Here is a 15,776-nt window from a genome sequence, read left to right as displayed (position 1 = left end):
TGTAGCACTCTTGAGATGATGATACTAAACTTTTTTTTTTCACAGTTTTTTTCTACAAAAGTACAAATTGGATTTGTTTTTCCAACAATGAACATGCACGATGACATGAGACAGCACAGTTTGGTTGCTTAATCCAAAAAGCAAAGCCAACAAGATGAGCTATACAGCTAAATACGGAAGAAAAATCAGATGATAAGAAATGACATGAAGAATTTAGCACAGAAAATCGCATAACTGAAAATTGCTTCTCATTCATGACTTTGAAAACAATGTACCACCGTCTGATAGCTTATTGCAAAGAAGTCTGAGTACCTCATTTCGGAACTCTGGTGTCTTCCAGAAAAAAGAAACGAATATGTAGTAAGTCATCTACACTAGAAAACCAAGTCACGCTATAAATTAAGATGCAAGAATAGTGTGATTCCTCTGTATTGCCTGCTTGCAATGAATTTCCCAAAATATTAGAATGCATTGGGATGAATAGAGCAGTAGCTCAAACTTTCTGACAGTGACTGCCTAGAGCTCGTTTCCATCTTATAGCTGAGGGTTCCTTTCACTAGCATGTTTTATTTGGAGTGCTGCTCTCACGACGTTTCCCCTTGTAATAATGCCAACCTTTAATGCAGAAAACATATCAGAAAAAAGTATAACAAAATGTGCAAACTGGATATTAGATTCAAGTCACGTACCAATTTACCAGCATTGTCAACAATAGGAAGCCTGCGGTACTTTGTTTCAAGTAATAACCTGCAAGCAGAGAACATGAATCCAGTTCAGGTTTTAGTTTTGTCTAACAATTTAATTACTAAAACCATCGTCAGGTATCTATAACCTTGCGGCATCTTCAAGGTTTGTTGTTTCACGAACCACGAGGGGAGCAGGTGTCATCACATCACCAATGACTTTACCATTAGTTTTACTTAACAGTTTCTGGATCTCATTGAATGTCTGCAGCAAATTAAACATATAAATATCAGGAATCGGGGGCACATTGTAGAACAAATTACCAGATAATTATTCAGCAAAAAACTATGCATAAAAATTAAGGGATGTGCACAAGGAGAAAAGTAATGCAAATTATAAGCCAATGAACCATCTCACTCCACCAATCAATCTTACCTGATACCGTAACAAAATTAAATCATTCTGAAATAAGCATAACCATATAACATCAGTGATACGGTAATCCTGCATGGCAGAAGTAGCTGAGCTGCAACTTGGTGAGATGTTCCAAAAGGCTATGCAATCTAATGTGAATCCCACTCAAGTTGGATCTCTTGATATGATAGCAGCACCCAGGAGTGAGTGCTTTATTTTTCTCTCTTTTTTATTACAGGGAATATGTTCTATTCTAATATACTTTGTGCTTTAGAGATCAATGCAATTCCCATATCAACCTTGTGTTCATAACTAACCGTCCAAATTTGATATCTAGGCCAATCTTGGAAGGTTGATCCCCAGTTGCATGAACCCTGAACCGTGTAACCAAGAAGGTAGGGTTCCCTTTTCAACAACTGCCAATGGGTTACAACGCAAGCCACTCTCTTTTCTAAGATGAAATGGCCAGAAACCTAGAGCCAAGCCAGAGGTTCACACTTGACATCATGTTGAAAGACCCCTGTAGAATGATCTGAAACTCTGATGGATCATTTCTCCAATTCCAACATTTCAAGTTTCGGCCTGAGCTCCCAAACTAAAATCAAAATGTTTCAGTTGTGCCTGAAACCAATCTGAAAGCAAAGTCAGGTTTGGACTTCCAGCCATAACTAACCTATGGGGCCATATCAAATGTACGAATAAGTAATTTGTGTCATTTTTTTCATTTATTCATTTTTTGAATTGGAAAATGTTCTATGAGATCAAATATTGATTTCAAATTTTAAGAAAATAGTAGCTATGAAATTACAGAAGCTTTAGAGAACAATTTATTAAGCTACCTATCTCTCATGTATGGTTCAGTGTGACCTATAGCTGAGTGATTCCCATTATTCATTCTGCTGCTCTTCACTGAATGTTCCACCTTCTCAGCTTGCTTCAGATGACAAAGTACCATCTACAACAGACAGCTCATGCATTCAAGGAATTTTTTAAAATTTCCACTACTATAAAAAATAGTTCAATAAAAACCAGGGTAGAAGGGGAACTTTCAAATTGTATCAATTTCATTTTTTGCAAACCCTCTTCTCACAAAGTCTATATTGAAACTCAAAACTTATTTGCCGGTTTCTCTCATGACTCTCAAAGTATATTCACTGGGTGCACTACTATTTCCAGATATGCTTCTATATCAATTCCCTCTTGAAAGGCCCTAGTTCTATTAAAAAATTATCCATATCTCAATCATAATGATCTTAATAGATGAGCTCTTGTTCTTTGATGACATGTCCCATACGATCGACAACTCCAACCGTTTAATGAAAAAATTACTAAAGTTTACCCAACCTCGAAATGATTTTTTGCATGCCAAATTCAACCTTTGATTTCATGAAATCCTCTGGGAAATATAAATCATCCAACTCATAAACGGTATTGGTCATTTATCATCACAAAATGTATTATAATTGTCTCATTTAGATGCATGAAGCACCATTTTCCTTTCTGTCTCAGTCTTTATTGGGTTATAGGACCGCTATGTCCAACATTGTGTCCACTTTACTTTGTTTTCTAAAATAAAATAGGCAGGGTGGGGCTTTACCTTTTCCTCTGAATCTAAATCTCTTGCATGATATTCTGGGCTTCTTTGGAAGCACAAGAGGTGAGGTCCTTCGGGTTTTTATCGCAGCTTAAGATATGGGTTTGGAAGAGGACACCGGAAGTACATATTTTGAGACCTAGAGTAGGGATAGAGGACGTGGGGCTAAAGAGTTGTTGCAGAAGTGCTGGACATGCTCTACAAATATGTTGCAAACAGAAGTACCTCATCAGTGAAATCAACTAGTCCACTAGCAAGGACACATTGTCCTCTCCATCTAAGGGTTTACACTTTTTTCTAGCCAACAGCTGTTAGTTTTCTCACTGCAAAAAGAAAGTGGAGGGAATAGCCTCAACCGGAAAGTGTTGATGATGCTCTGCAAGTACATCCTGAAGAGAAGCACTTCACCAGTGGAATCAGCTAGTTACAACAACTTGCACCACACGCACAGTAATTAGTTCCAATACTTCATATAAATATAACTTTGGATTGACTACCTAGGTATATCTAAAATCACAATTCATAGCTTAGGCTCCTCATCATGCTCCCACTTCATGCAACATTTACAGTGAAACAACTTTCTGGTCTAATCAAAGCAATAGTATTTTGATTAAATTCAACATTAAGTTACAAACATATTGTAAGCCAAAAAAAGAGAACTTGATAAACAATAATAAAGTATACACCATGTGACGCCAATGAATGGGTTAAAGACCTAAAGATTGGACAATTTCACTAGCTGTCAAATATTAATTCCATCATTATGTCTTGTCTCATGTCTAAGATACACTCAATGCCCATAAGAGGACACCAAGGATTTCTACCCCTTAAAAATTGAATATCACTAACCACCTCTCTAGTCCACCATATAAGCAAACATGATATGACATACAAACATTATAAGTTATCAAAGACTTACTAGACATTGGTAAAGCCTATTGCTAAAGCAAGTTAATTTTTCTCATGAACCACATATTTTTCTTTTCCTTATTCCGTTGCTGCATCAAAATCATACATGTCATAGGAAATATAGAAGGCTAATTAATAGCACAGGGTGCATTGATCAACACTAAATAACAAATATACAACACGAATAGAATAATTTTCACATACTTTCCATGTACTGTCAACCTCAGGAAACATGCTTGTATCGTTCCGTCCACTCCCTAAGCACAAGAACAAACAAGACAAATATTACTAAAATGAGTCAAAAGTTTAGGTCTTGTTTTCATGCATAAATAAGAGCACTGACATTTCCATCTTAAAAGAGTTGGAACGATACCTTGACATAAACAGAAAAGAATCTTGTTATGCTGTCAGTTTACTTACGCAACTTTCTAGGTTTGTTAAAAAATTGTTGAACACTTTGCTCCTAAAAATTGTGAAGCCTCTTATTATTTTATTCATTTTCTGGTTAAGGCACATGGCTTGCATTCCATTCTCCACCTTACATGGGTGGAATATCTTTCAGACATTACTCCCAAGCTCTTCACTATACTGATAACACCACTTAATCCTCCTTCATAGACTTGTCAATGTTGGCAGACCCACTTGTTGATTTCTCCAAAAGAATGCTCAAAGTAACATTCTTTGGAGCTCTTTGATCCCTGGATCTCTTGAATTACAAGAAAATATTCATCCAGATAAGGATGGACAAATTAATTGGATGTTGTTAACTTGGTTTCATAGTCTAAAATATTTTGCATAGTTGCATTAGGTCTATTCCTCTGAAGTCTGTCAAAATAATGACAAAAAAAGGAAAATAATATGAGAAGAGGAATAAAAGGTAAGGAGAAGAGGAACAAGAGGACTGGAGGAGAAGAAACAAAGAAACAAAGGCAAAATAAGAAAGGGATATAAAAAGGAGGGGAAAAAATAGGAAGAAGTGAAGAAGCAAGAAGCAGAAGGAAATCAAAGCACATTGGCAGAAGAAAAAGCAAAAACTTACCTTTTTGGGTGATTTGACCGCAGCCAACAGGCTCCTAAAGGGCGAACAGTGGTCAGGTTGTCGGAATGCTGCCGCATAGGATGGTAGCAGCTAGTGGAGTATAGGGCAGCTCATTGCCCTAGCTCACATTGAACGAGAGAGGAGAGAGATGGATCGAGTGAGGTGAGGTTAGGGTTTTTTGGTCCAGGAAAGTAAGAAATGATGTTAATTCCATTCCCACATAGCGTCTGTAGGTCACAAACAACCAAAACTACTAAATAAAGAAAGTATCATTTTTATATGGAGTATATATAATTTCTGTATAAAATTGCCTAAATGGCAATTGCCTAGGCAGCTCGACCTCTCTAGATGCTTAGACGCTAATTTTGACAATCATCAATAGAAGATCTTGCCAGACTTCTAAATGTGACAGTTGATGGAAAAGTATATAGAGATTCAACCATCGATAATGCAGTCACTCATTGTTTATGCAGGATACAATGAGATAAGAACAGAAAATGTGATGCAGAAACTAACATTAAGGAAGATCAAATTTCCAACACAATTAGCATCTTTGCTGTGAACTGTAGATGAAATGAATTAAAAGAGAATAATCAATGAAGAGCCATGCTCCTGATAGAGACTTCAACGAGGATTTCATTCACCAACTTAGTAGTCAGAAAAATGAGATATTGCGTTTAACGACATCCGGTATTAAGCAGACTGGCGTACTTTATTGTGAAAGAGATAAATGCTGCCGACCAACAAAAGATACACATTAATTTGAAAAGTTTTGATCGAAACCTGATATGGAGTCCAGTGCTAACAAATCATAATCTGAAACTACACCAACCTGCAAGGAGGAAAAAGGACTACTATTTTGTAAGTAATCATTCAAAATGTACAAATAATTGGAAATTAATGTGACAGCACACTGAAGGAAAGCCAAGATAAGTTGAATAATCAAAACAGATGAATTACAAAATTTGATACTCCAAAGAAAGAGTTTACTAGACATATTTCATTATGTTAGAAGGTAATGACTAGATAACACTTAACTCCGAAACACTATAGCTGTCATCGTGGTATTCTCATTCCAAAATTTTAGGCAAATCATTAAAATGATCTTCTACATGGGCCAAGGTTTTGTGAGTATGTATTAAGGTAATTACTCACAAGGTTTTAAATATCGTGGGATAGGATCGTCCAAGTTTTCCATGGAAAAGGATGGCCCGTGTATCAACGCTTAGGATGGTTAATGTCCCATGCCATCCTAGTCCATTTTCTGACTAGTCCCATCTCGACACTTGGGATGGTGCCCTAACCCAACACTTGGATGGTGGGATGCCGGACTATCCACCGGTATTTACAACCTGCCATACCACATGCGAAAATATCTTAAAGCATAGAATGGCAAATAAATAGAGTTTCGTGTGGCACTTTTGCAAGTAAGAGAAACAACAGATTCAACTTTAATTTAGTTGTACAAGATCTATTAATAAACCACTTTTATGACAAGAGGACCCTACAAAATGGACTATCAAATACCCCTAAACCCTAAACCTTAAGGAAGGCGGGATTTGAACCCAGGTCTCCTAGTCACCAACCATAGAAACTTTATCAGCTTGGTCAGATAGTTATTATTATTATGATAAATTGCAATAAGCAACCCTTATAAGAGCCTTTCCCATCAGAGACTTTACCAGCTTGGTCAGTCGGTATCTTCTATTATTATTATTATTATTATTATCTAATAATTGCAATAAGAAACTCTCATGTTATGATACCTTTATTGAAAAATCACCTCAATCAAGGAAATCAATAAGAATTTAGATGCTCATTATTATATTGTTAGCATCAACAAGAATGGAACCAACCTAAATATATTGCCAATATTCTCATGAAGTTCAGTTAAAAAAGAAAAAAAAAACTCAATTGATCTAACCAATTGTGCCATCAAAAAAATTCCCGATAATTCTATTTTTGCTGTGTGTGTGTGTGTGTGTGTGTTTGTGTCTGTATATGTGTAACAAGTAAATATGGCCTTTAATTAAAGCAATAATAAGATTAGGGAAGACATAATGGAACAGGACATAGGTTGCCAACAAGTGGTAGGCCATTCACCAAATAGATGAATCTCTAAAATGCATCCAAGATGCAAGGAAACCCCTCAATCACATGCTTTTTCTATACATGGCCTTCCTTGAAAGAAGCAAACAATCAGAATTTAGTAATTTACCTTTTTATCTATCAAATTTTATCAATCATCATACATCAGCATCAACCCTTGTTACTTGTCCAAATCAACCTAGTATGGATATAATGACCTACAGACTACAAATAGTCCTCCCAAACTATGCTGAGATATTCATACAACATGTACCAATGTACACATGCTAATCTGTTACAAACTCAGAGGAAAAACCCTCCAAAAGCAACCGACATACTCCAAATGTGATCTTCAAAACCCTCATCAAAGATCCCCCACAGATCTTGCAAGCCGAGAAAATCTTTACACATCAAAGAGCCCATCGAGAATAAAGGTTCAACCTCCTTCAACCTATGAGCTATGAAGTTAATATGAGTTTCTAACAAGGAATTAAATCTCTTTGTTAGCTTTATTTTGTTCGTGGGTGTGGGGGTTGTTGGTGGCGGGTAGCGGTGTTTAGGAGGGGCATATATAGTTAAACACTTATAATAAGCTCTAATGCCTCGTTCTTCTTCCCTACGACTCAAAGGTTAATCATAGATTGGGGCTTTGACCAAGAAGCACTTGAAACAAATTGACTATGACTCTTCCTAAAAGTCAATGAGCCACTTAGTAAAGTGAAAGATTATGTTGATAGAAGTAGATTCAATAGGTAATCAATCTTGATATGCTTCATTTGCTCTAGAAAAACTAAAAACTATTATTGACTATCTAATTTGCAATATGACGAGATGAGAATAATGAATCTGATGCAAAAAATTGGAAAAAAATATATCCAAAGAACCTCCACAGTGGTCCAAGCCATGGAATAATTTGCTGGCATGAACCAAGATCGGTATTAGAATAAGAATGCCATTGATAGATTAGCCAAGCCAAATTCAAGACATGGCTATGGAGTCTAATGGAGGAACTATGATTGAAAACACATATATAACTAATATGATGTTGATGGTCGATATAATGATTTTGCCCAAATATTCATAGAGGTAGAAGCTTTTATGATTTGAAATTCATGCCATGATTCTAGCATCAAAGTTCAGAACAACTAATTAGAGAAGTGCCATACTGAGCAATTGGGCAACCACTAGATTTTATACTTCTCCAGTAGACAGAGTATAGCTTGAAATAGTACATCAACATTCATAAGTTGTCTTGAAGAAGGATAACTGAGGATAGTTAATATGCTCCACTGCTCCACTAGAGTCAAGAAATAGGACAGAAACCTCAAAAGGTCCAAATATTTTTAGTTATTTATTATTGCAGAGGAGGCAAGTTATTGGTCTCACCAATCATGATGGCATCAAGATATCTTAACCCTCTAAATATCCATAAATATTAAGGACCACATGACCTCATTGCTTACAGCGGCTGATACCAAGTTTAAATGGAGGATCACATAAAACAGTGAGACAGTGTTATCTACACAAGTTGCCCAACCAAAAACATATATAATGACAAGTTTCCATTAGTTTCCATTACTCATGAATCTCAAAGAGAAATCAGCAAGAATGGCAGATCTAATTAGCCATTAAAAAAACCCTTAAAATTACACAGGAAAGAGATGAAAATAGAAAAGGGAGAAGAAAGCAAAGAAGCATCTTAAGATCTTTTTACAATGACAAATAAATTTTGGTTATTTCTTCCTCAAGGAACACAAACTGTTGGTTGCTGATGGACTGATATAGTCAAAAAAAATCAGAGCATCATAAAAAAAGATTAAAGGCTCAACAAGCGTCAAAAAGATACGAGCATCTGTAGACAACATTGAAAGCTTTTCTTTGATAATTAAGTTGTATATTTCTAGAGCCACGGCATTATTAGCAGCACATCTTTGTTAGCCTTTATATTAATTCGAACTGAAAAACTCCTCTACATGGAGATCTATGGCAAGGAATCTACATGATATGATCTCAAACAAATTAGAAATGATCAGATTTTGTAAGTTGGTGGAAAATGATCTACACGTGCTCACATTTTTTTGGGAGAAAAGCATGTTTATATATTACATATGGTGTGAAAATAGCTCGTCAAATGACATGAAATCATAGCAAATCTAATCTTATAGAGTAGATAGCAATCTTATGTGTTTCAGATCTTTTGAAATCTGGAAGGTTTCCTATGATGGGGTATCCTCTAGAGTACACACAGCAATTTAAACTTAAAGGGTCTACTGATGCTGATTGGGTTGCTCACCAGTATGTAGATGGCCAACAACCAGTTAGTGTGCATTTGTGGGAGGAGTTTCAACCCCATTAAAAAGTAGAAAACAAAATTTTATCATAAATTCTAGCCCTGAATTAGTGAATTGATATATCACACTACGGTTTATATAAGTGCTGACTACTTGCACTGAAATCACCCTTTTTATGTATTAGATATATCAATAACTTATTTAATCATACTACAGAAAGCAACCCATATTACTTAAAAATCATATTTTTCATGAGCAAATGAAGAGTATTGAAATCAACATGAAAAATAAAAGTCAAAAAATGTTGTCACAGCAAATTTATCAAAAAAGACCAAGTGGCAAACATTGTTTACAAGGGCTTCAACTTGAAGATCTTTTTTTTTTGAGAGAGAGAGGAATCTTGAAGAACAAATTATCAAAATGGTTAAACACTCTCCAACCCCTAAAACTTTTAAACAGTTTTGTGTTTGAATGGATTATTTAATGCCTAAGTGGTTAAAAAATAACATCAAAATCTTGAGATAAAACCATTTAGAAAAAAGCAATAGTTAAAATCAATAGCTATTAAGTTCACTTACTCAGTCAAATTTATTTGTCATTCAATTTAAGCCTAATGTTATTATCAATTCCATGAAAAGAACGAGGGATATAAAATATTGGCAGGTAAAACATACTAAAAGAGTCTTGGTGGTGATGGTAATAGTAGTAGTATGAAGAAGGTAGTTTATATTATGATGGTGGAATAGGGGGAAAAAGAACCCAAAGAAAAGAGACAAGGATCATAAGGAAAGAAACTAATGGAGTGTTAAGAGTGTGAGGGAAGGAAAAGAACCCTGGTTAATAGGCTTGCCAGAACATCTTGCATATTGTCAGAATAAATGTAAAGGTCGGGTGCAGCTATAGCAAAGGATCATGTTTATCGTCTTAGCGTACTACTGTAATGTATGCTTAGATGAAAGTAGTTCTAGGATGTGGAATACCTCAAACAGTTCAACACTGGATAGAAAAGAACATGTTATAATTTTTGTGAACATCAGTTAGAACAATCATTACATCAATAAACATGTATGACAAACATTTCAGATGCAAACTTTTCAAACCAAATGCCAAATAACCATTCAATTGGTCAAGGAGATTAAACAATTGTTTACATCTTCACAGGGATGTTCAAAAGTCTAAGCAAATTAAAAGCTGCTAAACATTTAAGTGAGACTGCTTATATGGTGAGGCAGCGCATAGTCATTTATGTGGCTGCTTACATGCTTGAACTGACTTTTTGATAATGTTGTTGAAGGCAATTGTTAAAGTTGACTTTAAAAACTTGATACTTTGGTATCTATAAACTAGCTTGAAGGGAAGTGAAAAACTGAGCTGAATGCAATTTGACCATGACAATAAGTTTATTTAGTACTCCAAGTTAACAAACTTATTATTTTAACGCAGTTGTTAGCGGCCTCTGCCTTCTTAGTTTTAGAACCATAATTTCCTCTAACAAACTAATAGTGCATGGCCATGATCAAATGGAAAAAATGGCCATCCAGCTACCACAACTAGCCATCCAAAGTTATTGAAAGAAAATGAAACAAAGTGCATGCAGAGACCACATAGACATTTACAGCACTCTCTCTATCACCCCCTCTCTCTCTCCTCTCTCTTTTTCTCACACAAACAAACAAACACATAGACAACCATATACACCAATGTGAACGCACATGCACGCGGCACACGTTCATTCATGAATTATTTTCCTTTTTCTTTATTCTCTTCTATTATTGATTCGCTTTCAATAAATACCCTATTAATCCAATTACTGCAGAAGACAGAAATATTATTCATGAGTTTGAACTTTTAGTCATCATGATTTGTAAGGTTATTCCTTATACCACCTAAGACTCTAAATAATTAAAACTCAAACATCCATCCATTGGACGTTCAACCATCTCAAGTGTCTCATGAACAAATGTTCAGGGAGAACGGGAATCACTCTATATTTTGGGGCTAGTGCTTTGGTTGAGAATCCCACAAAAAAAAAGCGGAGGATTAGTATTATGAAAACAAAAGCCACGATATGATCAATAAGAGAATTATAAACAAAAGGGGAAGATAATTAGGTGCCACTCCCATCAGTCTTTATTCATCCCCATGAATACCACCTCACCCCCTCAATAAAAAAAAAAAAAAGGCCTTGGCAGTGCACCAACCTCCCATCAATATTCAAGGGGAAAACTTACCTCCACATGCTATGCATGTGACAAGAACTAGTTCCATTAATTACAACCTGGTTACCTTATTTCTCCTCAAGCTTAACATAAAAAGAAACAAGGAAACAGTTTAGTTCTGTATATTCTAATAATATAGTTCATTGATATCACCAAATTCTTAGTTTCTCATATTCATGATATAGTTCATTGAATACTGCAGGTGAGAGAGATAGAGAGAGTGATTTAAAAAATCACACAAAAAGTTCTTATGCCTGTATAACTATAGTATTTATAACCATAATAAACATGTTAATTACAAAGTATATAGAAAATAAAACCGTTAAATAATGACAAAGTTCCAATACAAGATCGCTCACAACAGAAAAAGTTACAAAGATTTATGTTTAAGCAGCCAAGAAAAAAAAACTCCGTAGAAAGAAACAAAAGAAAAAAAGTACACACCAATGTCCAGTCATCATCAATCACAGGAAAGCCTGTGATCCTATGCTCCACTAGCATCTCGAGTGCTGTTGACATCATGATGAATGTGCACTGTAAGAAACTAATCAAAATTACAAATATGCAAAGTAACATATAATTCAGTACCTTCATCAACCGAAGTTGTGGGCTTTACAACATGTAGATCTTCCTTTTTAGTCATAAAATCCCCAACTGTATAAACGCCATCGCTTTGCTATAAACCAACAAACCAAGAATATCAAAACAACACCCCATGTTATGCATAGATTCAACTTGAAAAATGAAGGCCATTTACTAAAATCCACAGATGCCAAGAAACAGGTTTCCCAATGTAACGGGAGTTTCTCAGAAAACCAAGTTGGGAAAGGTTCTTTGAAGAAAAACATTACTTACCACTTCACCAAAGCTCCCTGCTACAACATTTTGTTTAGTGCCATTGAAAAAGTGAGCCATAAGAAGATCACAATATCTTTGTTTTTTTTTTTTTTTTGTGAGTTATGTATTGGATTGGCATTTGTCCTCTTTTGAAAGACATGATGACAACACTACCTCTCTGCCATGTAGATTTAACTTTCTATTTTATGAAAGAGATAAAATGTGTGAAAATTAATAAAATAGGGCTCCGAAATGACTAGTTTCTCAATGGTTGTCCCTTGATTTCTTTGTTTTCTTATCATATATATATATATATATATACTGAGTTATTGTTTCCTGTTTTCTGCATTGGACTTTTTTTTTTTGGAGCACCATTTCCTGCTTGTTTCTCGCATTCATTTCCCCTTGTTGCAACTATGATAAAATCATGAAGGAAAATGATAAAGAAAATAGTCAGCTTTGGTCCCAAAAAAAAAAGTCTCTCAGCAAATTTTCTGCACTAGGTTCCAATCTGAGTCCCATCAAAGATTCATAATCAGATATGTAGAGATATAGAACAGTAACCAGATGCTACAGTCTTCATTCAGTTGCCAATGATGGATGATTTTGTGATTCATATAGAATCCTATTTATATACAACGCTCACAAACAAATTAGAAATAAATAGCATCCTTTGAAATGAAGCTGTTTGGCTATGTATCTTCTTAGGGAAAAGAATCAATATTGATCCTATGATCCACCTGTGCACTGAACATGAATATCTAAATGGAACAAATTTCTTTAAGCGCCTTTTATTCTATCCCTTAGTAAATGCAAACCCCCACCCCTCCCCCCCACCCTCCTCGCATCACTGCATTTAGCTATTGGCAATAGTGCCTTCCTTGACTATGATCTCTTCCCCGACCAGCAAGGTTCTCATACCATGTAATTATGTATGTATGATCAAGAATCACTCATTAAGCTAGACTGAGCATCCCAGCATTACCAGTGTAAAGTTTAATCAAGGAGTAAGGTGCATATCATGCTGAAACCTTACCTTTGGTCACTTTCTCGAGGCAGTAACCATTCTATTACCAACTGCACGGTGGTTTGCTAGCAAACCCATATAATCATGTTATATAAATGTTTCCCTTCAGCATATGCGACCTTTGCCCTCCTCACCTTGTCCCCATCTTAAGAAGTTAAATCAATGAAGCAAGCAACATTATCATTTAATTTCCTGCAAAGTATGATAAAGCCAGGTACATCCCCACCATTATTCACAGTTATGCCTTCTTTACAAAGATAATATAATAATTGATGAACAGAGTTAGGATGATGATGTTGGTCATTACGATTCTCTAAGCCTATATATTTACTTGCAGTCCCTTCACATACATACTTGCGGCCTTTCTACAAACTAGAATTCCACCAATCTAATATCATAGGCTCACTTGATAGATCCCCTGTGCATCATCCGTGGATTTAGAGGTTAACGATGCACCTAATACCACATACCTCTATCAACTCATTGACAATCTCAATTATTTCAACATCCTTGGCCAAACTATGCTCATATTACCAGTATGTTGTTGTTTAGAATATTGTTCACCAAGACGTGCTCCTTGAGGTGTAATAGCTGTACACAGATTACCTAACTACATGACCCTAAATTATGTTAGGGTAAAAGGACGGCTCCCCGGGCCAAGTACTGTGTTAATTTAAAAGGTTAAACTTACGTTTCTAGCTCGTCGTTAAAGATTAACAAAACTTTATGAATGATACGCTGCTCTAAAAAGGCTAATCACAGAAAGCTATGATGGATAGTTACCTACTCGATATATAGTGCTGTCATCCAAACCACAAGATCATACTAAAGAACACATTCCCATAAAGTTACATTAACCACTAAAGATAGTTTTCAAGAAAGGCGGTCCAAAAGGCATCACTCCAAAGTTTAACAACCAATATTCCGGAAAGATAAAATCAAAAAGAAAAACAAAAGTTTATCATTACGGCATAAATCGAAATCTGAGATAGATGAAAGGGATCAGACGTCGCATCAAAGGGAACAGAGGCCACTCACCGACATGGAATTGGTCATCAAGGCTCCGTTCCTGGCAGAGGCGGACGGCCTGCCGGAAGCCGCGAAACCTAATCTGAGGGTTCGCCGTGAGACGGCGGGGCGAGGGGCCGGAACAATTCGTCCGCGGTGGAGGGGAAGGGAGGGGACTGAACCCAAGAAGGAAGAGGGGAGAAGAGCGTCCGTGAGAAGGAGAGAGTCCATTATTTTATTTTCCTTCTCCGTCTCTCTCTCTATCTTCCCTTCCCGACCTCTCTCGTTTTCTCTCCCCCTCTTTTTATGACGCTCTCTCGGTTCAAGGTAGGATAGGGAGAGGGCACGCCAAGGAGGACGGACTGGGGATTGGATTTTTCAGCCCTTAATTAGTGGGGAGAGGAGAGAAAGTACGGCACTGTGATTGGGGAAAGGCCAGAGATATTTAGACGAAGAAGTCTGACCTTCCTATCTGGGAGTTTGGTTTCTTTTTAAAACAAGAAAGTCAGATGCGCTGCTTCGGTGCGTTAAATGGTCCGGGCTCGCCCAAGGCACCTCAGGCAATATCTCTAGGCTTGGGCTGGGCCCAACTGTTATGGACATGGGCTGTCGGTACATTAGTTGCAACTTACAAGAGAGAGTTGTATATTTCTCCCTTTCTTTTAAGTGACTAATATGATTCCCTTTGTTGTTTCTTTTATCTTACCCCCTCCTTCTAAAAGGAGAACCAATCCAAGGCTCTTCCAGGAGCGCATTGCATTCACCTCGAAGAGGACTCTACTAAGGTAACCAGGTGGATCTAGGGCTACTGCAAGGCAATTTGTGGACATCCGCTGTTGCAGAACATCTTCAGGCTGACGAAGGATTGTACATCATTTTATGTGTATAGAGAGGCAAACAGAATTTTTTTGACTGGGTTGCCTCCTTTATTGCTCAATACTAGATAGTTTTTCATGGGACAACTAGGAAACCATTCCTCCTCCTCTTAATCATTTTTTATTTTCTGACTTTATTAGATCTATTCTTACTAGAAATGTATAATCAATCCAACCTATCAAAAACAAAAAGAAAGAAAGAAAGAGAGAGAGATCCTTCTTTCAAAGCAAAAGTAGAATCACATTATTCACGGCCTTTTGTTTTATTGTTTTGAAAGGTGTTTGATCAAGAGTCTCTCTCGTTCTTTCTTTCACACTGCACGCATCCACACTCAGATTTGTGATGAGCTTTGGCTGAAGTCTCCATATTTAACTCATTTTTCGGTGTAGATTTCATCTCGGATTTTAATTAGACCTTAACCATGAATCATGGTTTGTCCCAATGGCCATACCCTTCACATAGCAATCAAAAGGTTCTGTGCTTGAATCTTGGTTCTTGCATTTTAAGAACTGAGACTAGGTAATGTATTATAGTGCTGGTCTCTCTCTCTCTCTCTCTCTCTCTCTCTCTCTCTCACACACACACACACACACACACAGAAGAAAGGAAGAAAAAAAAGATCCTAAACAGGTATAGGATATCCTTAGCAAGTTCTAGTACGCCCTTATTTACGAGTGACATGAGCTGAGCTTGCTACATAGCTAGCTCTACGTTGTAATTGTTACTATTTTCATTGTGTCCCCTGATGCAACTCATTGCATGTTAGAGTAGCATGACATCAATCCATAAC

The 15,776-nt window shown here is 36.5% G+C and overlaps 1 protein-coding gene across 1 annotated transcript; it reads right to left on the bottom strand.

Annotated features, from left to right (window-relative positions):
* Nucleotides 1–221: 221 nt before the first annotated feature.
* On the bottom strand, nucleotides 222–14,570 carry LOC103699759 (CBS domain-containing protein CBSX1, chloroplastic-like). Its single transcript, XM_039128190.1, has 8 exons — nucleotides 14,141–14,570; nucleotides 11,827–11,914; nucleotides 11,683–11,747; nucleotides 5,424–5,472; nucleotides 3,806–3,858; nucleotides 833–948; nucleotides 690–747; nucleotides 222–615 (listed from the first exon to the last, which is right to left on the bottom strand). The coding sequence occupies exons 1-8, from the start codon at nucleotides 14,339–14,341 to the stop codon at nucleotides 535–537; spliced, it is 711 nt and encodes a 236-aa protein (XP_038984118.1). The 5' UTR covers nucleotides 14,342–14,570; the 3' UTR covers nucleotides 222–534.
* Between the last annotated feature and the right edge of the window lie 1,206 nt (nucleotides 14,571–15,776).

This window comes from Phoenix dactylifera, chromosome 7 (genome assembly GCF_009389715.1).
Source record: "Phoenix dactylifera cultivar Barhee BC4 chromosome 7, palm_55x_up_171113_PBpolish2nd_filt_p, whole genome shotgun sequence".
Lineage (NCBI taxonomy): Eukaryota > Viridiplantae > Streptophyta > Magnoliopsida > Arecales > Arecaceae > Phoenix > Phoenix dactylifera.
Note: the sequence above shows the minus strand (reverse complement) of the source record. Positions and strands in the feature narration are given on the sequence as shown.